This window comes from Ptychodera flava, chromosome 22 (genome assembly GCF_041260155.1).
Source record: "Ptychodera flava strain L36383 chromosome 22, AS_Pfla_20210202, whole genome shotgun sequence".
Classification (NCBI taxonomy): Eukaryota; Metazoa; Hemichordata; class Enteropneusta; family Ptychoderidae; genus Ptychodera; species Ptychodera flava.
In genome coordinates, this window is record NC_091949.1 from 11,552,346 (window position 1) to 11,579,326 (window position 26,981).

A 26,981-nucleotide genomic window follows, 5' to 3' on the forward strand; every position below is an offset into this window, starting at 1 on the left:
AATTTGATATGGTCCATCAGGATGATCTATATCAGTGTTGCACAAATCATGAACAAATCTGCAAAAATGTATTTTTGGGGGGAGAAAGCGGTGTGAAGTCAACTGCAGTGGATTTCATCTGCCATGTACATGGGTCAGAGGTTCACATTTCAAGATATAGAGGGGAATAACGCTGAAATTATTCAGTACACCCACACATACAGACATACTGTGGTATAGTCAACCCAGGCAATGTAAAGTTGATGTAATGATATATTTTATTGCTTTGTACTTTGGCTACAATATATAACTAACCTTCCTAGTCTATTGTCATCTAGCACTATTTCCAGTCATTTTCAATGTTTACACATTAAAAAAGTGACATCAGACTCAATTGTAAACATGAGAGAAAAACATTTCATTAAAATGTTACAGAATAAGTTTACATTGAAATCCTCAATAGTAAGTTTCCTTAAAGTGTGTCAAATCTTGCCACCTAACAGATGTGTTCTTTGCATCCAAAGAACCTGTTCACCCCTATATTTTTGTAGGAATTTGGTTTCATCCAGTGATGGATCAGTCCATGTAGCATGAAGACAGGGGTGAACACATTCCAGTCATACAACAGGCATTACCCAAATGTATAGAATTATTTAGTCTTGTTTAGAAATTTTAAAATGAATTCTAGTGCTCCAAAAATGTACTTGGGAGTTTATCTGTAATGTCCGGTACAGTCAGCTATTTATGACATTATTTACAATTTTTGCATTATTTGTTCAACTCTACTAAGCTGGCTGAGAGGCAATAACAGACTAAGTCTAACACAGATATGGTGACAATTTCATGTTACGTTTGGTTCAAGATGCAGGCAATCATGCATAACCTTGGAACTACACTCCAAACTCTGACAAAATTTCCATCTAAATCTCAAAAGGAAAAACATGTTTGCATTATTCAAGTTTAAAAAAAAATAATTGTTGATCCTTTGACATGACTCTTGAAGGTTTCGGAAAAGTTGATGTGAATTATCAAGTACTGGTAGGTTATACAATAGTGTCAAATGATACAGGTTTAACTTTGCAATAAGGATAAATTACAGAGCTATGCATAATGCCATTCGATATGGTTCCAAACAATTGTTACCCAACCTTGAATAAACCCCTCTCTTGGAATCTCTGAATTATAAATGATTCATTTACAACACTTGTAAATCTTGGAGATTGTCTGCCAGTATGTACCACAAATTGAAATGTATAAATTTGCAAACAACAAAAAATGATAGGCAGCTTACAGATGGCACTGCATGTTTCACAGACAACAAGCATAGTGCCACAGTACAAGGTGTTATGCGGTGATTTCAACATGCATATTGATCAATACCAAATTTGCAAATAAAATTATGATCCAAAATTTCATGAAAACTTCATGAAAATGTATAAATACCAAATTCACAAGTGATGTCACGCACGTATTAAAACAGACCTGCTTTCATTCAAAGTCATTCTCAGTGAATTCAAGCTGCTTAACTTGCAAGGCAATGATTCCAAACACATGGGTCTGAAATCGTTCTCAAACGAAATCTCCAAACAAGTGAGCAAATCACGTATGAAATTCACTTCATTGAGCATGTACAAGTATACTTGAAAATCTTCAACATATTCAACTCGGAGTTCCTTCAGGAGAATTAACTTTGAGACGAACTCTTCCAGACACAATTCACTATGAAAACTGCACATAGAAGCCAGACAATCTTTACAAAGGCTATATTACATATTACTCAATCAGACAGTATGAATTCACATGTAAACACACATTACGATGTTATTAGATCATTAGGAAGCTCAGCTTATCATATTTTACAAGTAAATTTAGTTGAAGCCTGCAGCAGAGAAAACACTTTGCTTTGCAATTTTGATAGGATAATTGCAGATTGTAGTACTTTTAGAGAAAAAAACAAGGTGCTCTTTTTTTAAATAGATGGAGAAATCAGAGTACTGAGATGTAATATTTGCCAGAAAATGTGTTGAGTAAGTGCACAAGCTACATACAATATCAACAAATCTGCTTTTGTAAGATTGCTATGGAAAGACTAAATCATGAAATTCAAATTGCATTTGATATTTTTGGCCATCACTGTCACTTTTACAAATGTTTGCTAATTTCTAGTTACGCTGAAAATGAACATTCTGAAGGATATATGTATACAAAAGAGACGACTACCAGTTCCCCTCTGGTAAATTGACTCTTGAAGTAACTTACAGTGAAAACTCTTCTTGTAACATTTTATCTGTATGGAATGGGTCACCAGGTCTTGGATATCCTCATCTTGGGAGACAAATTACAATTTTCCAAAAATATGCCACAAAACACAATGTGAAAGGCTCATTGTAATCTGCGTTTTAATTGGCTGGACATATATATGATCCAGTGTATCAAGGTGTCACTATAATCTTGTAGTTACACACGAGTAAATGCACTTCAGTTTTTTTGAAAAACGATTTTAAGGCCTCAGTCTTTGGCAAATTTTGTCAAACTCTCCACTTGTGGAGCACTACTGTCAATATCTGTATATTTACTTTTGTTATGTCGTGAAGTCATCATAATCATTATCACTTTTATTACCAGAAAAGTAGGGGCACAGAATTTATGACTAAATATTTCTAAGAGCAATACAATGGCAAATTTTCTTCCATAAAACATTGGTTGATATCCGACTGAAAGCAGTTTAGTTCTGCATATCAATGTGTACCCTTGGGACAATTTTCTGAATGTGATTCTATCTTTGAATACTTCAATAACTAGCTGAACCTAAGCATTTGAAACTAATTTTGGAACTATGAATAAAAAAGAAAACATAAGGGAAGTTCATTGCCAAGGTTTTTCAGTAAAAAGTAAAATATTGTCCACCCTTAAATTCACTTATTTTAACAAGTAAGTGTGGCGCTTTCATTTTCAAAATTGCATGTGAAGTTCAAAACTTGTGCTGCCCTATTACATGTAAAATCTGAATTTTGATTCATATTAGAATAAAAGAGTTGAAAAGTTCTTTTGCAAAGGATGAAGCAGTTGGGAAGTCAAACTACTCACTAGATTCTAATGCAAAGAATAGCACATACAGAAGACAGTCAGCAAAATTGGCCAAACTTATTTGAAATGAGACAACCCTTCAATTTTTTTTTCCTGTGTCACTAATCCAATAGCTTAAAACACATCACTGCATCTATCACATCCATACACCACATCATCCCATACCCATATCCCCTTCCAGTTTTGAAAACAATAATTTGGGTTTTTTGTTCTTTGACCAACAGACTAATCCCTCTGAAAGATCTTCTATAAACATAAATGCATAAACATCAAATCTAAAACTGTAAATATCCAACCGCCAGATAGATAAAAAATGTCACCAATAAATTTCCTCTTGTATCAATTATAGTACACTACTGGATAGTATCTACAACTTTGCTATAACAGACACAATTTGAATACAATGGTATGATGTTTGCCTGCACACACTAGAAAATGGCTGGGCACAATTCTGTCCTGAAAATTGTTTTAAACACACAAGGTGATATGCTTTATAAAGGCAAATGTGTCATTAGGCCAGGGAGAGCTTCAGCAAGGTTTCTCGGCATTTCCAGTTATATGTTAAACTGATTTGAAATTTAATTTTTAAAATATCTACCAATCTGCCAAACATATTCATTTCAGCTAAATTCATGATAATTTTATTATTTATTCATTTACTGAATACCACTTTTTGCAAAAAATATTTTCTGTTTGTATCCATCTAGTAAAGACAGACTTGCTATGTATTGTTATAAGAAAATTATCAGCCAAATTTACTAGTTCATAAAAAGTAAACGTAAAATATTTGCTCTGTCTTTTTATTTTCTGCCAAGAAAACCTAAGGGATTAGTGCTTCTGCTCTCCCTGGCCTGAAGGTATTCATGTACTTTTTGATTTGTTTTTCAGACACTGCCATTTCTCAGGTTTCTTTACAGAAATTCTAACCATCTGGTGATACCACTGAAGTATGATAGGGTTTACATAGTGCGGAAAAGCTATTTTAAAACTGAAATAAGAAGTGCAGAAACATGCTGAAAAAGTAAAACTTTTCTATCCCTGTAACATGGCTTATTTTTGAAGATAGGTGAATCAATAACTTATAATAATGACAACATTATTCCACTTTAAACGATTTGGACCACTCTAGCAAGGATACGGATAAATTTCCCAATTTTGCAGGGAAAAATATGTTAAAGAAGACTTTGGGACAGGACATTTGGGAGCAAGGCAGTCAGGCAGCTGTAACTGCACATAATCTTTTGAATTTGAATAACGATCATTACGTGAATAAATGATGGTGCTATTACCACAAAGACAGATACAGACTTTGTTTGAGTGAAATGAAGACAAAAGTGAAGAAGTTGGACATTATAGACGTTGTGCATAAATTAAAATCATGTTATTATGACAGAATGTGGTGAAGTATACGATATACCATGTTACTAACTTACTAACAAGCTGCTACCAGCCTTTATGTCATGTCTGTGATTATTTGACCATACACCCAATGCCATCTCAGGGTCCACACACTAAGTTGTGTAAAAACAGCGCTCATTCAGCAATTTTCATGGAATTTTCAAGGTTCAAAATACCATATTCCAGGTATCATTTTTACAATATATTATTTTTTATACATAATTTTTACAATACCATGACCGATAATTTCATGATTTTCAAAACATGTGAGTGGCTTATTACTTTTATTGGATTTCTAGATCTAAAGTTCATTTTCAAGGGCGTTTCCAGCACTTTTCTAGCAGGCTTTAAAAGTCAAGGACATTCCAGGATTGTACAAATGTCTTGTAAGGCCCCAGGCATGAAAGGATACACTCAATGATCATCAAAGTCCCGATGTGAAGTATAAATCAACTCATGAACCAACGAATCCTTAGCTTAGGAACTGATATGAGAAATGCAGCAGTGTTTTCATGAAGGGCTGGTAAGGTACTGTAATAGTTACCAGTCCATTTGACCTAAGTCATTGTCAGTGTATCAAAGCACTCACAACCAGAGCAGAATTGTTCCTGAAGCTCCTAAACAAAGTGCAGGGCAATTGGCAGACGTGAAAATTATAGTAATGACTGAAATATATCATTAAGTTTTGTTCCTATGGTTTGAAATACCATTGCAGAAACAGACCAGCAAGGACACAAGAAGACCAAGATTTTAAAGTTTACCACTGAGGGCGCTGTTTAACACTACCATCCATTCTCATGAGAGCAGCAGTCATTGCCTACTTTGACACATCCACAGAGCAAACCTTGCAATGCCAAGATTGCTTGAGATGCAGTGCAAAAAAGACATCTGCACATTTGTTTGAAAAAGCACAACCTAATCTGATCTATCATCAAGAACCACTGAGTGCTGTTATGGCAATACTCCAGAGCTCTTGTAAAGATAACACAGGCATACACTTACTTTCTCAAGTCATTTTTCCAGACTTTGTGCACCAGCACACTGATGTGAGGAAACAGCATAAGTTTGTGGTTGTCGAAAATCTATCTATCTAATATATTTGAGCTTGGCATAAAACAATGGATTTCTTGTCAAATATCTAATATACAGAAAAAAAACTACCAGCATTATGACAAAATTTATCCAAATATTACTAAAAAGTGTTGAGCCCTTCTTTGAAGTTTGATGATATGACTGAATTCTCTACCACTGCTATGAATCAACATGAACTGAACTACCCCCAATGGTATTTACATATGAAATGGTTTGCGGTGATTGTCTGGGCAACACAAAATAAAAAGACATCAGCACAAACTTACTGCGATGGAAATATATCTCCTTGTCATCTCATCCCACCTTAGAAGTATTTTTCTTCGTGAATTCAAGCTAAAACAGACTACTGAATACTGGAAAGAGGCCAAATCACACTGTAGTAGCAAAGCAAACATGGGGGTTCTTTAAATACGGATGACCTGTACGGTCACACCGCATTTTCAATCTGCGCAATTCCTGTTCCAGTGGATGTACTCTTAAACTCTGGGGCAATAAATATATCACAGAATTGAAATGGAACTGTAAGCAGTATGTATAACGGAAATAGGCTAACCCATGTTGTCGCTAATTTTGTCAAGAGAATCTCGCATCACTCAGAAAAATACTTCTATTAACTTTTTTCAACAGTTCTGTTCCTCCTCAATCCTGAAAAATCTTTGCTATAAAATTATCTTTTCTTATATAAAACAATATACATCTTGAAAGCTCTGCAGGTGTGGTTACTTGTTTGTGAGCCTGTCAATGAGTTCTTGGAGAGGTGCTAGTTCCTTTCGGTCGATCAGGTTGAACTCTTGCACAAAGAAGACAAAATGCTTGAACGACGTGTTGAGGTGGGCCTCCTCCTGCAGGCTGATGACCTCTTGAAAGTGCTGGTGGTAGATATGTGCATAGACGCGGAAGAGTCTCTTTAGGATTATTTTGGCAACTGGGAGGAAGTTCTTCGGAAAAGGAACACCTGAAAGTGAAGTGGAGAAGTACGATTATAAATTGTGGTAACATTGATGTTAAGTGATCACGATTCATGATTTCAGGATGGTGCTTGCCAAATATCAAGTTTATTTTACCTTTTCACGACTATGGTTGTGCTCAGTCCTATAGTTCCCAATAGAAAAGTTGGACCTGTTTACAATAGAAATGCAGTCAATGTCACTTTCTTAACTTTTTGCACCCTGAATGGCTGTAAATCCCACAAAAAGTCAACGGTTACCTAGAGATCATAGTGTTGTGAGTATTGTTATGATAATACTTTCGTATCTTATGGTCATTTGCACCACAAAAGAGAAAGACTTCAACTCTCACTAAAACTTTCCTCAACGAATCTTCAAACCATTCTCTCACTAAATAAAATTTAAGCTCGTTTTGGTATTTATATACATACCAAATACATTGTATGAGCTAAAAATAAGTCTGGGGTCACCGTGTAAATTTTGCTTCAAGAGAAACAAATTACCTCACATTACCCGATATTTGAAATTCAAAGTGGTTACCATCCCTGTGTTAACTCTACGGGAAAAATAAAAGTTTAGATTTCCAAAAAACTGAGATGGAGAAAACTTGTCATACCCAAGTACTTTAAAATGAGACCCCACAAGTGGTAGGCCAGAAACATTTTGTAAAAATTTTAGAGTCCAGATATCTATCCCCGAGGCACATTCCAGCTTAACTGCACCTGGTATGCCTGTACATCCCCATAAAATGTCAAAGGTTACGTGGAGGTCAAAGGGTTGAGTTGTGCATATTGTTATGATCTATGATTTAAACCTAACTCCATTTTTTTTCAATAGGGAGGCTGGACCTGTATGTAGAAATTACCAGAGAGTTAATGAGGACAATGTCACTACAATCAAGCATTGAACCACTTGGGAGACAATACAGCTTCACATACAAGCCACAGTGTGGGACATCAAACACACTACAGTGTGGGCCCATCTAGCACATTACATTATGGGACAACTAACACATTACAATTGTACACTGTAACTACAGTTTATTTTGACACATTTATCTCAAAATAGCTCAAAACATTTCCTATTCGAAAGTATTGTGTCATGTCATGACATGAAATCACCTCGTAAATCCCTAACGCCTATAGAACACTTTTCCTTGAAGGCAGGACATTAGGGTTGGTATTTGTCTTTTGTGGTACTGGGTGGGGACCTAACTTCCTTGTGCTAATGCACCAACCCATGTAGAAATGTCAATACCAGTGCACACCTGTTATTCAGATGGTTTGCTGCGTGGTTATACCAAACACTGGCAGGGGAATAACAATATGAACACTCGCAATATTCTCTGTCATTAGAAAAGACAGTACCTGGGCTTACTTATTATGTGACCCTGTAACCATGTTGTGTGACCCCTGTCCATGATCACTTGTAATTTGACAAGAAAGACACTTGACCTCAGACTGCCCGAGGCATTTGTTAGTGCATGTGACAGAATCACTGTCCCTTTTACAAATTTCCTGTAACTGTAGGTCAAGGTACAGGTGTGAAGACAAAAGGGTTGAAAAATTGTTTAGTAAGACTAATAAGTAACAAAATTGGTAAGATAAGTTTTGATTAAAAAATGGCTAAAAAATGCCGTGGTTGGATTTGTATGGATTAATGAAAAAGATAAACAAGTGTTGATACATGTATACAGGGGAAATTAGTGTTTTCAGTGTAATTTTGACAACAAGGGGTAATTTCAGAAACACTGCACCTATGCAGCTGGTACACTGCAAAAATGCAAAACATATGAAATGAACAAAATATTGCGAAACAGCACTGCAAATGACTTATCATATTGTGAATATTTAACATCTACAGAATCTTGCCACTGTCTTTTCCTCCAGTCATAAATGGAATACTTTCATTTTTGGATGACACTACTTTGGCATAAACAATCAATCACTATGTACAGCATGTATATAAACACAAGCAAAGAATCCTGTGTCCAGATTATCATGTTGTGCTAAAAATATTGTTTATCACATTCATGTGGGTTTATTAATACTCGGTGTAATAGTTTTATAATTTCCTGTTTTCATTTCAGCTACAACGTTACTCATATTTCATCCAGGAATTTATAATATCAAGTGAGAACAAAGTGAGATAACAGGAACACTGAAAACAAATTAATAACATAATATCTTAGAGGAATTTGAATTTTCACTGTTTACAACTATTTAGAAACAAAACAACCGGTAACGTGTCACTGAACTCTTTTCAAATGGGAAGTGAATGTCCTACATATGGGTCACATTGGTTTTCAGGGAGATCTCATTACTTGCGGATTAAAACTTGATCATCCAGGATATTAAAACTCTGTCTCTTTAACAGGCAGAGGCAAAGTCAATCTAAGAATCCTTATTTGACAATGTCCACAAACACAGGCATTACTTTTTATTAATTAGGCATTAAAAAACATCTGGTTCTGAAAATGAGCAGGTAGTTTTTTAGGTCAACAAATGCATCCAAAGAGCTTATACATGTACACACAGAAGTAAACAGAATACATGGTTACTGGTAATAATTTTAAAATGAGAATAAAACAACCACTTTTTTATTGTACAGCCCGAGCTGCCCAATAGCATGACTTCAGAAACATTTTATGTACATAGGCAAGTAAATATTGCAGTATACCCTACTTCCAAATCTAGAAAATGCAAATGTTTCATCAAGCTACTATTTCCTGGTTTATTCTGAATGATTTCTGATAAACATTGATTCATATCACCTTGTTTTTTGTTTGCTAGAAAACAAGTTAACCTAAAGTGAAAGACTTTTTCAGTACCAATTGTTATGCAAAACAAAATGGCCCACTCAAAGGCAAGCATGGCCAATGGGCCTTCACCTTTATGTAAACACAGAACACAAATGCTCTATAACCTCAACATGAACTGCCAGCCTGACCCCTGTATACGGTGAGCTCATGCACATTTACACTTCAATGAAAGAAGTGGGCGAAGAAAAACTGCCACACAGCAGATTTTTGTGCATCACAGAGTTGTCTGGCGAACATTTGACTTTTTAAATACTATCAGTTATGTTACTGTAATTGGATTCAACCCTTTCATTAGCATGGTTTAATCCAACTCAGTTATTTTCAAAAACAAAGTTGGATCTCAACATAGGGAAAAGGGGAGAAAGGCTTGCGAATGGAAGTGTTGATTCCCAAGATAAGAATGTTTTAGTTTGTGTCACAGTATGAGGTTCTTAAATCTAACCGATTCTGTACACAAATTCACTTCTGAAGTTAAACCCCAAGCAAAGACACATATCTTCCATAGAAGCCTCAATATTTCCCATGTGGTAGATTTTACACTGAGTCTCACTGGGTAAATTGAAATTCGATAGAACTCCTAGTTACCCAGAAGAAACAACAACAGGTCACTTGACACCGCCAACTTTCTATTTTGAAAGATGTGAAACTTTAAACAAGCTTTAAAGTAATCTCCTAAGCTACAAGAAAGTTTTAACTCCTGAAACAGACTGCAAAACCTAAGTATTAACTCTGCACACCTCTGTTATATATATATCAATGTTATCTGTTCTGATGACCTATAAGGTCACAGAACACAACCTGTAAACAAAGACCACACGTGGGAAAGGTCAACAGGTTCAGTGACATTTGACTCTTTATGTGTCTAGACTTTTTGGAATAAACAATTTGGACACACAGTCTGATGTCGTTGCAAAGATTGGACCAGTTTTGTCTGAATCTCCATAAGCTTAAACTTTTCCTTTATTTTCTGGTAATGTTGCTTTGTCTGTTAAATACTGAATCTTGTTACACACCAAAGGTCATTTGAAATGCATCATGTTCAACTTGTCCATATACATGGTATGTGTGTTATGTCAGATGTTGTTGTTGGTGACTGATTGAAGTCAGAACTGAAATCAATTTGTCAACAACAACAACAACACTGAATAGTGGGATAAATGCATTGTGCCAATACTGTACATTTCAACAAACTTATAAACAATAACAAAATGTTTTTGTTTCATATCAAAAGACTAATACCCATCTTATCAAAAGTTACGGTCCTTGTTCCTTTCTCCAGAAGCCAAAACAGGAACTGAAATACAACAGTGATAAAGGAACAACCATTTGATTTCAGGGGGTTTGGGGATGAAGGAAGTGAGTATGGCAACACTTTTTATCAACTGTCAGTCTATATTCTTCTCAAGCTATTACAGGACCTAATTAATTTCGTTTTTCCTCTTCTTCATCTGTCTAAAATTTTTTCTACAAAAATCCTTCACCCCAACCCAAAGGAATAAAATGGTTCTCCCCTAAAATGTGTGCAAAAATCAAATCCAGCATCTTACCTATTTTTGAAGGAAACAACATTTCATCATCAAGCTGGTCTTGTACCCAGGTCATTAAATAATCAATATATTTTGGGGCTGAGCATTTGATTGGCTTTTTCACCGTAGTTCCATCTGCCCAGTGGTATTCATACCTAGAGGAGAATCACAGAGCAAATTAACCCTATACAACCAAAATGCAGTCTTTGTTGAAAACTCTATGGGTCACAGCTGCAAACGTCTGGTAGGTTATAGTCTTATTTCCATCTCAAAACTATGATTTTTTAGCTTAAACAAGGGCTAGATCCGAGATTTTAGATTATAGGTTGTAGCTACCATTATAGAATACCTTTCCAGTACTTTTAAGTACAATGTGCTATTTGTAGCAAGCAAAGATAATAAAATACATAGGCTTATACTCTTTGGAAGTCAATGAAGTCGAAATGGTTACTTCGTGCTCTGGGCAATATGGACAGCAAACTGCAGACAACTCACATATTTGATAGATTGACAAATTCTTATTCTTGACATAGTTTTCACTGTTTTAGGTATATAGTTTCTTTGCTTAGATGGGAATGAAAAATATGTATCAAATATGATAGCATCTTTAATTGTACACTTTAGTTTACCCTTGGTGAAATATGCATGAACTTTTAAAGAGCAATAGTCTCACCAAATGGTAGTGAAATTGCAAGATTTTGGTAAAACTGAAGAATGCTGGTTTCATATTTAACTGTGGCACCATTCAACATTATTGTATGGGGTATGTTTGTATTTTTTCATTGTAATAGGTGTCTTCATACACACTGTTAGGATTCCTTTCAGTGTGTTCTCAGGGGCTGTGGATAATTAAAACACGGTAAATGCAATTTCTGTGTCTAGGGGAGGGTTGTATTTGATTACCGTGCGCAAAAATTGCACTACATGTTTTAATTATCTACAGCCCCTAAGACATGTGAGACTTTCTCATTGGCAAGGGCCTACAATATGTTGTAAGTTAAAGATCAAATTCACACTGCCAAATTTTCATTTTATTTTGGTTTAATTCAACCAAGCACCAACAAACGTTTTCAATTCCGTGCTACGGAATCATCTTTTTGTTTTCAATGATGAAGTTGAATTTACACCACAAAAGGAAAAGGGAGTGCTGGGGATATGTGTATGTGTATCTTAGAACTTACTTTGGTCCAGCAGACATAACTGGACATGTTTCCGGCGTGCAAAACTCTGTTATCGTTCCATAAAGCATATTTATTTGATTGAAGAAATCTACAGCTGTGAAGCACAAATGAAAGTAATGAATCAGTTCAAGCAGGTTTATTGATGTGCAATACATATAGATAGAAGTTGGTCAACAAGCAATGATGAGGACAATCAGAAGTAGAATGGCAAGTACAGGAAGTCCGACTTTTGTTGAGGGTAAAAGAGTAATACACGCAGTGGCACCTTCATATTCAAACTGTCTAATGCATGATGGAGAGAAGCTATTAAAAGTGATAGAAATATTCAATGAACCCAAACACGGTTTGCTGTTCATAGGAGGGCACGTTTTCAAGAAAATGCACATTGTTCACAATTTTTGCAGATGTAATTATTGAACATCATGTGATATTAGAAAATAGGCTTATTATTGTTATGTATGAGGTACTTCTTCCATATGATGTACGTACAAATGTGTACAGCTATTTCAATAGTTTCAAAGAGACAGGCCAATGCAGAGACTATATGGATATTAATGTCCCTTTCATATGTTTCAATTTTGCTATTTATTCATTTATCTATTTCTTTGTATTAACTTACAGCCAAAGGTAACATGAGTACAAAAAATTTTCAATTCTAAGTTTGCATAATCAAATTTTGCAGCTACATGTACCTTTAATACAGCTTCAACTCAACAACTGCCTGTACATGGGTTGAATTTGAGTAAAATCAATCTGGACATTGTGGGTGTATGTTGATTCTAATGTAACGACATTACAGAACAGCAGTGCTGCGGATTAGTGCCAGGTATTTGATCTCAGTGAGTGTATATATGGTTGACATCAGCTGAATTTATAAACCAATCAGCCAAATGACATTTGCTTCATGCTAGAAAAGCACTGACATTATTGGTAAGTGATCGGTCACATCTAAAAGTAAACACTGCAAATGGTTTCATGCTAACCTACAAAAAGTTGGCAATGCACCCACACCTTTAAAGGTATATCCCTATAAATAATTTTGAATGAATATTAATATATTAATTTTATCAGTAATAAGAATATTGTTCTTCTCTTTTTCAGCCACTACAGGATTTCTCTACTTAGAAACTCTTACAACTTTTCTCAATTTAGAATTTGTGCGGTCATATTTACAATACGGTTCATTTTGAACTGAAAAGAGAAGTCACGAAAATCAAATTTGAAGTAAATAATGATCGAAAATATTTTGATAATATTTTACAGTCTAACCCATACAGCTTAATACATTATTTTCAGCAATTGTTGGCACATTTCTACTTGTATGACCTTAACTGAATTACAAACTGTTGAGAATTTTGTAGAGGTCACATAATCTCGCACAAAATGAGGATATTCAGAGATCAAATGACATAAAATCCAGAGTTTAAGGGAAACAGACATTATTAATAATAATAAGGGGTATGTCTCACTAATGAGGTACTTTTGGTCAAATATGCTACATATTACCATGCGATGAAAGTGATTTGCCTTTTATGTGTGTATAATACTGAAGAACTGAAATCTTTTTCTACACATGTTTCATGGTGCACGAGTTTTGTTTTCCTGGAGTAGAAAACTGGATATTGTTACAGAATGAGCAACATCCATTCTTCAACTTGGGATTACGTGAAAGCTATTGATGGAGTGCAACATGCAAATTAGAAGTATATATTGCAATGACATCATTCTGTCATGAAATTTGCAACAACGTGATATGCACTGTAATAGACACTCACATGCCAACAAGAAAAAGTACATGAATTCTTGCCACATTTCTGGGGTTACAACTGGTGAAATTCTCACGTTATTCATTCGATTTCACCAAAAATTCTGACATACCATTTTAACTTAAGCACTTAACACAAAATAAACTGTGCCCTTCCCATGAAGAAAGACTACAACAGTTATAAATATAACTGGCAATGATTCATTGCCAATTATTTTACAGTGACAGTTCAGTTTGATTCAAAGTGCACATGTTGTATTGCACCCCACCCATCATTATTTACATAGTGTATGTATGCTTTCCTGAGAGGGTGAAACTTCATGCTGATTGCTATGACCTTTTTTCACCTGCTTATAACTTTGAGTGGTCTGGTTGGAAAGAAAAATAAACTTTTGTCACGTATCTGTGGCAATTCCTTTACCACAAGGACTAGAATTAATGTGATCAACAATCTTGATAATGGGAAAACTGGCAAAGAAAATTATTACAAGATTTAATTTCTAATGAGACTTTGATGGTCATGTTAACATTATACACAAAATTCATACTTCAATGGGATGCAATAGTCAATGTTATGCATTTATTTTTAACACTATTTCAGTGACAGGTAGTTCATTTTCTATGCTGATTGTAGACGGCAGGTACTTAAATTTTACAGGAAAAGTAATTCTAAATATTAATCAAATATATATTACAGCTCCATTAAGTTTAATGTTCTCTGCACTTTCCATTACACTTTGTTATGGTTGTTCTTTTCCCAAAATATGTTAAAATCCCAGTATACCACTTGTCAACACATGGCACAGGCTTCTCCACAAGGGAAATTAGGGGTGGGCCACCCCTCTGTTTTTTAGGAACAATCTATTCATATTAATAACAACATAAAAGAATACATTTTGCAACAAAAGAAAATACAAATTATACATTGTTATGTAAATTAGCTATCCCTCAAGCTGCGGACAACATCGCAGCCTGTGTGTAATGTCTAATGTTTTTTATTGTTGTATTGGCATACAAATACAAATGTACGGTAAGAAATTATTTTTCCAATGATATTTACATGTAAGTGGCAAGAAACACAACCACTAGCGGGTCTTGGAATATTATTTCAACACACTATTTACAATGATGTCTCGGATCACTCATGGAATTGAGCATTGGCTGTTCCCAGTTCAAACTATAAATATATTTTGGACACTTTCAACTACAGTTGAAATACCCATTTCTTAATGCATCTTACAAGTTTCTTTGGGGAAATCTGAACCACATTTCTTAATGCATCTTACAAGTTTCTTTGGGGAAATCTGAAATCTGAACCACATATGCGTGTCCAATATTAAAATTCATGATGTCTAAACCCCATTTGATTCTAAATAGGTTCTATGGATACAAATGGGGTTCAAAAGGTTACACATTCTGCCATGATATTAATATTTTTCATTGAAGAAGGTTTAAATATTACACACAGCCGTTAAATATAAAACCTCAAGAGATCCACTGACATACTGCTTCTCTCATAAATTTTAATTTCTGTTTCTCTGCTATGTTGGCAAAACCTCAGCAATATGATCTGGTGAAATATAATTTTTGCACAGTCAACACTTGTAATTGGAACACACACACATACAGTGTTTAAAATGTGTAATAGTAATTACTACGGGACATGTCAGTCTCTTATTAACTTATTGGTTAGATTTGTTTAATATTAGAAATTAATCATGATACTATGACGATTCAAATATGACGTGGGTATCATTTGTCAAGTTTCTGCCTGTGACCTGTTGACAGACACACAGTATAAATGCTTCACAGAGTTCCATACGGTGTGATCAAGTATTCTATCGAAGGGTCTTCTTTATAACTATATCATGAAGCAAAATAAGATGAAATCATACTGACTTCACCTCTTTTACAAGCTGTTGTCAACCATTGAAATATATTTCATTTTACTGATATACAATTTCCACCAAAGGGAAATTCATAAATTGCATCTGTCACTGTAAATAATCTCTCAGTGTGACCGAACGTTGGGACTTCACAGAGTAAAAGTTTCACTTCCTCTGTATAATAGGCCAAGCTGAATTGGTTGAGGACTGCTCCGACTGTCCTGAATGGAACTGTGTTGTGTATACACTCCTGCACATGGTATGCATGTGTAAGTGAAAGCAGGAAGTTATTGGTCGGAATGGGTTGTGATTTTGTTAATAATACATCTCTACAACTCAAGTTTTTATTTTTTCCATATACTTTGCTTAGAGAACTTCATCCTGTTCTTCATCATGAACATTGGAGGAAAATTACTGCAGGAGGCTTCAATAGTACTGTTCCAGATTTTCTTATGATTTAAATAGAATTCCTCTTTAATTTAAACCTTCTTTAGAGTTGAGAGTTTATAGTTCACCATTGCTAATTTGAATTTAGTTGCAAGAAGGCTTTATTTTGGATAAACTTGTATACGAAGCTATCCTACATAAGTCCAAATTTGTTTGTTGTCACCTGTTTAACATCCAGTAACAGTCTGAAAATGGAGCAGTGTTCTCCCCAGGCCATTTTAGCGTAGCGGTCCCGCTACGCTTTCGCCTCTCCCTGCTACGCTTTGATTCTCCCCGCTACGCTTTAAAATATTCCGCCATCCTTTAGTTCACACGCTAGCGCTCTGCGTAGCTACCAGCTGTTGCATGCATTGTCTACACATTAGCGCTCACTGCAACTTTCAACCTGGTGAAAGAGTGGAAGGTGTGAAGTATGGTATGCGTCCGATAACTTGTCCGTAAGTGTTGAGAGGAACGTTAAAACAATAGAAGAATCGGCTGGGTTGTTCACAAGTTTTCATTCTACAACGACTATTACGACCAACAAAGACCTTTAGTCGGTATACATCGAGGACAAGTATTCACAGAGTTAGGCGGTGTAGCACTAGCGGGGCCTGTGATCACATTCCCATGCTTTGATCAACGAAATGGACCGCAAAAGAAACAAAAGAAGCAGTTGACTAGTGAGGTTGATTATGATTTTACAACGATAATCTTTTTTTTTGTCCGAGTACGATCACGATCGCGATCGAGTTCACATTGCATAAATTCCAATATGGCGGCGGCCATGTTGGCCAACGTGTTGACATTGATCCTGGCGTCGCGTGTGGTTCCACTCTGACACGTTCTCTGAAAGATTTTACACCTGATTTTCGAGTGATTCTAGTCGTACTTAGTTCATGTCTTGTGATCATCTTGGTGGTATTTTTAAAATCAAGAATCGAACGACGATGTTCAGTGGCACTGGTAGTTACGCGGGGGGGGGCGGCTGGTTGAAATTGATCCCCGTGATGAAACATTATTCGCGGTGTTTGTCGTTCAAAAATGATATAAAACTCAATTACATTTCTTGTGTAAAGCTTAAACTTTGGAATTTTCCTCTTTGTTGGCAATTTTTGACAATTTTATTAGCAATATATGTATTAATGAAACTCCAATCAGAGTCTGACGAACCATTTCTTGCTTTCAATCTGAACTTGCTGTTACTGTTTGAATCTTCGATTTTATTTGCAATTGTACTATACTGTGATGATTTATTTAAGTGTAATAAAGAGTTTCCATGATGTTCAAATTGCATACTTGTATGTTACCATTGCATTTTGTTGTGAGTGTACATGAATGCGTGGGTGCATGTGCAAGCTTACATCCATATGCAAATATAAATTAATGATATGCAAAAGATTATGCAAATAGCCGCTACGCTTTTGCTTGATCCTGGGGAGAACACTGTGGAGGATTAAATTTGAATTATCCTACAAGTAACTACACATTCTGTTGACAGCTATTTTGAACTTTCTTGGATTTCTAATATTTGTTGGAAATGTCATGGAAACTATTGTAAAGAGGCATTTAACCAAATTCAATTTGGTGTAAAAGGGACTAGTTTACAGGAAAGTTGGGGTGAACAGCTCTCCTCCCAAGTTGTATTTATTTCTATGGTTTGTCTATGGAGCCTGGTAGAAAGAGGATTAAAAGATGGCCGACAAACGATGAACTTACTATTGACAGCTACCCATTCGTTGAGGTCTTCTCCATCTGGCAGTACAACAGCTTGGCGTAGGTTACCGCTTCCTAACGTCGCCTCAGCATGCTTCATCAAGTCATACTGATGCGTGCCTTCTGGAATGTTCTTCTTAGGTTTGAAAGTTCTTGCTGATCGACTTCCACTAAAATATGTGAGAAAAAACATCCATGATTTAATCTTACATTTTGTACAAGTCACAACAGCAAGTAAAATTCATCACTACAATTAAAGGTATACAGTCACCTGTAATCTAAATATGCCCATATATGGTCAGAGGGGCGTTCCTTGGTATTCAAAATGCCCATGTGAGGGCGCTGTTTTTAAAAAGCGGCCACCCGCTTAAAATCTGTGATTGGTTAGATTTTCTATTTCCATGGTAACTGTGGCAAAATTGGAACAGGTGACAGTATACCTTTAAGCCCTTTGAGCCCCATAGTCTATTTTTGTCGCCTTTATAAAATATACCCCTGTCAATTGTTTTTAGATTTTTGCCTAAATTTTAGTAAAAGACTATAGCCAACGAAAGGTGATGTCCATTTGGTCCAAAATTATCAAAAAGTTGCAGGAAAATTTCATAAAAATTGGTAAAATGTTGCAGTAAAATTTTGGCCGGAAAAATTACAGCACTCAAAGGGTTAGGAAAACATCACTCTGGTAACATAGCTCAAACCCTTTCTATTTTCATTGTGACAGCGACATGTATGGATACACTGAGGGAATGAACCATTTCAAAGGCCCATGCACATCTAACTTCCATTGTACATGTCTACATGGATGTGTCTTTTCTCATTTTGTTTATACACACAAATATTCTATTGAATGTTGCATCTTTGAAATCCTGGATATGTATACATCCATGCATGGTTTGTTCATTTGTGCAGACACCTGAATTACTTTCTATACATTTAGCCAGAGGGAAAATACTAAAAAGCACTATGTATTCTGGCACAGATGGTACAGAATGGTTCTTTTTATCTCTGTGATTCAGGTGAAGTACGTGTGTACCTTTTATCTCTCTGTGGGAGTCATGTGCAATTAGAACTTCATAAAAGCAGTATTAAGGTGTTGGGGCAACCATGCACAAACGTCATCTAATGCATTTATGCATCTAATGAATCCACGTACTCACGTATAGCAGTTTTTCATTTGATAAGGGCAAATAGTATGCAACCATACAGTGTTTACAATGTACATGTACCTATTGCATTTCAACTACAATGGCTAAATATGGTTCACTGTGTGGTACTCATTTTATTCCCTGCATCCTACACCACACCTTAGAACATCTTCACACTGGCCACTTTTCATACAAACTGCTTTATTTTTCTGTATTTCAATTTTGTATAGTGGGTACAGCATGAGTACAGTGTGTGTATTTACAAATGCGGTTGCTATGAAAATTACTCTTATGAAACCCTGTTTAATTGCCCTAACTAGTACCTAAAAGTTCATTTTGGTCACCGTAATGTTATGTTACTAAGATACAATTAATTTCCACAAACCGCTGCAGCTCTATACTTTTGAAATGTCACTATATAACATAAGATTACATGCATATGCATGTATATGTAGTGGAGCGTAACTCAAGTCATTTTCTCATTTACCATGTCTATACTCACATCTTTGGATGAAAGACCTTGTACTTGCAAGTTTCTCATCAACTGAAATTTAGAGATGGCAACATGCTTACAGGAAACAATCTGAACTACCAGTTTTGTTAAAGCTTATATATACAAACACACTACAGGTGCATGTATCCTTCCTTTCCTGTTCACAGTATAGTGACATTTAATAGGCTTGCGTTTAATAGCAAAAGTGCCAAGATTTATGGTCCCAGCCACCTGAAAGCCTCAGAAATTCCAAAGATGTGAGATATTCCAGATATGTGCATTATTCTGTTTCCTTGATACCATCTTGTCAAGTTGTATGGTGAGAACAGTTCTCAGTGCACATTTCTTTTCCAAGAACCGAACACTTGAAATTCAAGTACACATACACATACTGTACAGACTATACCTGCCAGGCAGGTGTGGAAACACATTTGTTTTGAAATCTACAGATATCATATATAATGGTAATGTCACCCTCAAGGACTGTCAAGCCATTTCACCCCAATTTCTTTACCCATTCTATTGAAAACAATGGGATATACCAAACTGTACAGGTGAAAGAGTGAAACATATTTCACAATGTATACTAAATGTAATTTCCTGAGGGATGTTACACCGCAGGCGTGTCATGTACATGTACACAAACCTTTCAGTTCAGTTTCCATGAATAAATGAATGTATATATCACAAAGTAAATATGACTGATATCTAAACATATTACTCATACAGATACGTAAATTATTAATATACACCAGTACCTCTACCTGTGTATTAAAATTATATTTTGGTGGATTCATAAAATACACTGATGATTGTACAGACTTACCCATTTTTGAATAAATGACCACAAAAATCACAGTGATTTTAAACTTGCACATTTCTGAATGAAAACTAGATATATTTTTAAGTTTATATCTCTACTTCAAAGGGCATGTGTAAGCTAGTTATTATGGAAGGATGTGAATCAAAGACAATCGTTTAGAAGAACAGCAACTATCCTAGATTAAACAAAAGTGAAGTACTATTTTTCCTTAGCACTGACAAGAGCAGGCTGCCTCTTGCTATGTAAGCATTCTGTGTTATTACAAAACATTTTTAGAAACAATTCTACCATTGCATGCTGGTTGATTTCAAAGTACTAGTAATGCATCTGTTCATGTTTTGTCATTTGCAAAGTGAAAAAGTTACAGTTGCAAAACACACTCAGATGTACAATGTAAGTCTTGGTAGGAGGAATAGAATTTCAAGGGTCATGGTCAAAATTCAATCTCTACTGCCAACTGCACTACGCAGCTGTAGTGTATTTGATAAAGGTAATCAAGAACTTTATGGAAAAAAACCCTTGCTTAGTAGTCTGTTGAATTGATCTTTAATTTATCAATGCCCTAACAAGGTTGATTTTATGGTGTGGAGAAATTGATCTGGTTGGAAAAATAAAACACACTTTACAGAAACGTTGATGATGATCAACCATGGGCAGTACTGGGGAGCATGGAAGTACAGTGTACTTGAGTTTTGATAGGTTGGATCACGAGCACCCTGCTGCTTTTAATCAGCGCCATATAATTTGACTGAGGAGTTACCATGGTGAGGTTGAAGTGCCTAATCATTGTCGGCAGATCGTCTGTTTGCACAGTGAACTACACTTAGCGATAACTTTGCTTTAGGGAAATTTGGGGCCACATCGCACTGCATTTATATTAAGACTCTGATGCAAGTTGTGAGAACTGCTGTCCACTGTTAGTAGGCCCAAAATATAAATTTCTTTGTCTGCACAAAATATAAATTTCTTTGTCTGCATGTGTTATAATATAAATCAACTTGCTGCAAGTTGTTGAATTTTACAGGACCTATTCCCAGTCACTTGATTGCAGCATAGTGTCTATTTATAAAAGCTGATAGGATCATTTAAACAGTTTATGACAAATGTATTTCTATTGCTTTGGTAATTTTCGGAATAAACTTCCACATAGGGGTACAATTTTCCATTGTAAAGAACCTATTATTGGATAGAATGTAAATACAGTACACAGTCACTGAATACAATGAACTGCCTGCAAAACCTTAATATTTAATACTGTGTTTCAGGAGGTTGTAAAAGTGTAGTTAGATCCTGTAAAACTTCAGCAGTTTACAATGATTCTACTTTCCATGGCTGTTGGGTTTTTCAGACTAAACGTTGATTTTGTGTTTGTCCAGCAAAAGCCTACTGCATCAGGGTACTTTCTATACATGACTGGGTCCAGAACACAAAGCACAGTACTTAATTTATGGTTCATGAAGCACTTCAATTCAAATAGGGCAAGTCTCTGTGCCAGGTACAAATTTCTGAAAGCAATGCTGACCTTAATTACAGATCACTAAAAATCTTTCAAATCAACCAGCAAGCTGTTCCAAATCATTAACATTACAGCACATTTTAAATAGGTGTATATCTAATGCATAGTTTTAATGACAGAGCGAAATGCTTGGAATCTTTCGGGGATAAAGACTTGCCATGCAAAAGTCAAGTGATACAATATGTTCAGTACATCCTGAATTGCCTACTTTAAGTACAACACATAAAGAGAGGTTTTTAGGGCAAGGATTGTGATAAAATATATCAAGGAATCACCTGTCTTCACTTGTTCAAGCTTGAGTAGACCATTGAGAGCTACTTGTGTCTGTTGCTGGCTTTACTTCACTGATTTCTTCATATAAATATTTTGGAGTGACTTGCCACTGAAACTTGTCACACTGGCAGCTCAAACTGGTCAAAGATACATTTAATTAAAAGGTAAGGGACTCAATCCCAGAGATCAAGTTTATTCTAGTCTGTAAGAGGATTATGGGGGATGTCATAGCATTTTGTTTTTCATTGAAATTGTAATCTGGTGAGTAGATTTCCTGGGAAGACAATCTGACGTCTGACGTAGGCCTTTAAAACACTAAAACATAACAAGGAACTGTGTTATTGCCCCAGGTACAGTTCCTCCACCAAAACTGCGCCTGAGGCATCAATTCCCTTTGTTTGATTCTGTGCAAGGACATCACATCAGGTGACTGTGAAGGTCCCTCACCAACAACCAAATATCAACACATTCTGGCAGTATACTGTACAACTTCCCAATAAACTAAACATTTGTCATATAATTGTGACAAGCAAGGAGTAATGTGTCAATATTTGACTGTTTGACTGACATGCATGTCAAGCTGAAGAAAGATTTCCTGCTGTTTGATCTATCATCATTTCATATGGCATCACTTAATAACCTCTTCCTGAAGGTCAAGTGTCTGTTTAAATACACAAAACATTCAATACACAATACTAAAATGCACTCTATACAGTAAGTTTACAGTATTAGGGTCAAAGAATTATGTTTTGAATTTGTGGAATGAGACTCTCTGAAAATTTGAATTGACAAGAGTCTCTACACAGCAAAGCCCAAATGTTATTTTAGTTCTTTGGTCATCTTACCAGGGTAGCTTTAGTACATGTATACAGAAGCCATATATTATAAAGGACACAACAGATGTTTACCCTAGATTCAAAACCATTCACATGTGTATCCAAGCGTACAGTAACAGCGAAAAAACACTGGCTGTGTATACATGTATTAATGAAAGGAAATCTACTGCTGGAAATTCAATTCACGCAGTAGAATCTAATGTGTACACTGCGAACAGCTATATTTTCAAGAATTCATTATGTTACCATGGGTGGTCAGTGGTGTTCTGTTACAACACTGCACATTCTTAAAGGAATGTAAAATGCAAAACAGAAAATGATTACATACGGTTTAACTGTATGTAATCATTTTCTGTAGTACAGCCTGTGGATAAGTCTCACGTAAACTGAACGCCACCACTGGCATCTCAAAGATGGATATGCAAATGTTAATGTCATTACATTACCATATTATCAATGTTATGGTTACGTGATTGTCATGAGCAAATACACAGTAACTGATGTATTTTTGTAGTTGCAGCACACACTGTACAATCTTGGCGTTGATATCATATTCTGTTTCCAAATACCTAAATGCAACTATGCTACAACTGTCAATGTTATTGTTAGCTTATTAAATCCCTATTCCTTTTTCAAGAATTTCTCATGACACATAAAGATATACTCAGCAATAGGCAGCCGTGATAGACGAAATGGCTTGGCCTGCAAGTTGAAGATAATTTCACCAACATTGGTGAAGGACTCTCCATGGGAGGAGGTTAGCCAGTTAGGCACCCCCATTGTACCTATACATTCGCTAATTGCAGCAAAAGAGTCCGGAATATCAAGATTAATATGCACAAAAGTGATGCTAATTAGTCACTGCTCTAATTTTTTGGCAGTAAAATGTGTGTGGATGTTACCCTGACCTTGGCAAAGAACACTGGGATGTTGACTTTTGAAAATGTGATCATGATATATTATTTTACAGTACTGAAGTATACCATGGTTCACAGATATAGAAATCCCACATTAATTAAACTATTGTCTGCTGCACAATGATAACACCTAATACAGTATTAATTTTCTGTCATTAAATACTAATGCTCATACATGTGTGCATTCAACAAGTGTGTGTTAAGTAGGTCACTGCATGCTCAAAGGGTGTGTCAGTTGATATGTCAATTGTAATTTATGACACATACAGCTTCAACTCACTATGGTGGAAGACATGTTTAAAATGAAATTTACATGTAAATGTGGGCAAGTGGACTATTATCAGAACTTTAATAGAAGATCAATCATCATATGAAATGAATGCAAGTTGCTCCATTATTAGATATGGTGGAATTTTGAAGATGAAAAAACTTTTTAACACAATCGCAGTGTTGTTAGTCTCAGCAAATATAAAATTAGTCACACAGAAAATACCATTATTTCTCTAAATGTTTGTTTCTATTTTAGGTTTATAGAGTAAAGAAAATCTTGTAAAGTATTGTGGAAATATTCAACGGAAACATTAGTGTTTTTCAAGATGTAATTATACTTCTCATGACAGTTGATTGAGCACCAAACATTCTCATAATGGACTCCCAACATGTAACATAGATGAAGGAATTCATTATCACTGGTTAAAACCTTTTGAGCGCCAAAGTCTATTTTTGTCCCCTTTACACATGTAAAATAAACCCCAGTCAATTTTTCTCAGATTTTTGCCAAAATTTTGAGAAAAACTATAGCAAATGAAATGTGATGTCCATTTGGTCCAAAATTATCAAAATATTACAGAAAAATTCATAAAAATTGGTAAATTATGAACTAAAATTTTGGCGGGAGAAAATTCCAGCGCTCAAAGGGTTAAAGTTGCATACATGCATGTCATGTAAAGTGCAAAAAACTTCCCCAAAAAATTATCCTGTTTCTGTCTTTAAAAATTAAAATGATGTTCCTAAAAAATTTAAAAAGGGGACTTTTTGGTTTGACCTAATATTAAAAGTCAGCTCTTGCAGAATAAAGTTAACACGTAATACAGTTAGGTTTCCTCCAGAACAAAGAATGACAACTTATCAGTATTACACACATGTGACAAAGTACACAATTGCATCAGAGACTTGCAGATCTATTTCAGGATATTGGCCATTAACATCCTTTTTCCACAGTGTTAGCATCCTGAAATACTCAAAGTATGGTATATGGTAACCAAGGAATTTTATGGTAGGATTATCTGACCTAGCAACAAGACATCCAGTGAATTTAGGAATTAAAAGTTCTTTTTTTTTTTGATAAAATGAGCTACTGTATGTTACCGTGTCTAGTTTGGGTGTTATTTGTAAAGATTAACTGATAATGTTTAATAGACAAGGGTATGTTTTTAATTTGCGGTACATGTAAATGTACACGTAGCATACATGTATGAAGTATGTACATGTAAGAGTTTCTGAAAAGACGGGCAGTCAGAAAGTTAACAAATTACATGCTTCAAAATTATACGTATCCTGACCCGATGAAAACGTTATTTACTGGCCTTCTTATCTCTTTGGGCCCAAAGTCAATTTCTGTCACCTTTATAAAATATACTCTTGTCAATTTTTTCAGATTTTTGCCAAAATTTTGATAAAGAACTGTAGCAAATGAAATATGATGTCTATTTGGTCCAAAAGTATCCAAAAAATTTACAGAAAAATTCTCAAAAACTGGTAAAATGTTGCCCTAAAATTTAGGTGGGAAAAAATTCTGGCACTCAAAGGGTTAATCTTTTCACAACTTACATTGATCAGGGTTATTGAAACCTGTGTGCTTATATCATGACTTCTCAATGCTATATTCCTGATAAATTCCTCATGTATACTCTGTAGAATGAAATCAATCGCCGATTTTGGCACAATCTTGTTCACGTTTGGTGGATAGATCAGTCTACATACAAAGGGCTATGGACATGACTGGATAAACAAGAAACATATGTAGTATGGAAAACTGGTGTATCAGGAAAGTAGCTCCCATGAAGCAATCTTTACAGATGCTGTACATGCTCATTGGTAACTAAACTGACATTATTGATAGCTCGTTCAACTCTCTTTGAAGTCAAAGATCGTCAAAGTATTGATTGGTCAAATAGAAGTACATTACAGTACCATCACCAAAACAATGAATGCAGGAATCTAGGACTTGCGCAAGGGCAATCCATTCATTAGTTTTATATTAACTGGCAATACACTAATTGGACAGAGATGGCCTTCTGTCTGCATAGTTTGGACAGGTAGTGAATCAGCGCTATTTCTGTTGTTTAAATCCAGGAAGCTTCCAGGACAAACATACCTTTATTGTTCAATTACAAGGAAAGTTGACCCTGAAGTTGCCATTGACCATGCCAAGCAAACAGTTCAGCAGAAATTGTTCATCATCAATTGAAAGAGAAACTTGTTTTGATTTTTCTTTACCCTGTGTAAAGAGTGTTTAAACCCCCACCCCACTCAATTATCAGATTTATCTAATATAAATGTTATTTACTTGATAAAATATTCAATGGAAAACAAAAGAATGACAAACTGTTAATGGGCTGTTGACACATTCGCTAATGCAAGAACCTGGGATTGAGAAGGGCGCCTTTAAAAATTAAGATGTGGCCAATTTCATCAGGGACAACACCTGTATGTGATTGTTAATGGCCAATTTTATCAGGGACAACACCTGTATGTTATTGTTAATTTACTAACATGTTTTTAATATGAAAATAGTGTTCAATTTACGTACCTGCTAAGTTTACATTGTACAATAAGTAATTTACAAACACCCCTATCCAAACACCCTCTGACCTTGAGTTCAGTGGTATTCAAAAAGAAATTGAAAAAAAATCCCCCTAATGGCTATTTTATGGTTAATTAAATGGTATAATTATTCAAGACAAATACAATTTAAATACAGACTATACACAAAAAGAAAAACATGTTCATTATGTAACAGAGAGATTGGTAGTCTACGCAGATGATAAGATAATGGACAGTGTTACTTTTATGGGTACACCTTCAGAGAACCTCTGAAAACAAACCTTATCTACTGTAGTTTTCATGCTAAAATGCAGTATGTACATGAAAT

The 26,981-nt window shown here is 35.4% G+C and overlaps 1 protein-coding gene across 1 annotated transcript in view; it reads right to left on the reverse strand.

Moving 5' to 3' along the window:
* Nucleotides 1-239: 239 nt before the first annotated feature.
* LOC139122680 (MOB kinase activator 1B) overlaps nt 240-26,981 on the reverse strand; it is a 28,448-nt gene continuing 1,706 nt past the window's right edge. Inside the window, exons 2-5 of the mRNA XM_070688290.1 lie at nt 17,828-17,994; nt 12,032-12,125; nt 10,872-11,005; nt 240-6,511 (exon numbers count right to left, since the gene is read on the reverse strand). Of these exons, the coding sequence (XP_070544391.1) occupies nt 6,276-6,511; nt 10,872-11,005; nt 12,032-12,125; nt 17,828-17,994 (631 nt within the window). The 3' untranslated portion in view covers nt 240-6,275. The remainder of the gene's footprint in view (nt 6,512-10,871; nt 11,006-12,031; nt 12,126-17,827; nt 17,995-26,981) is intronic.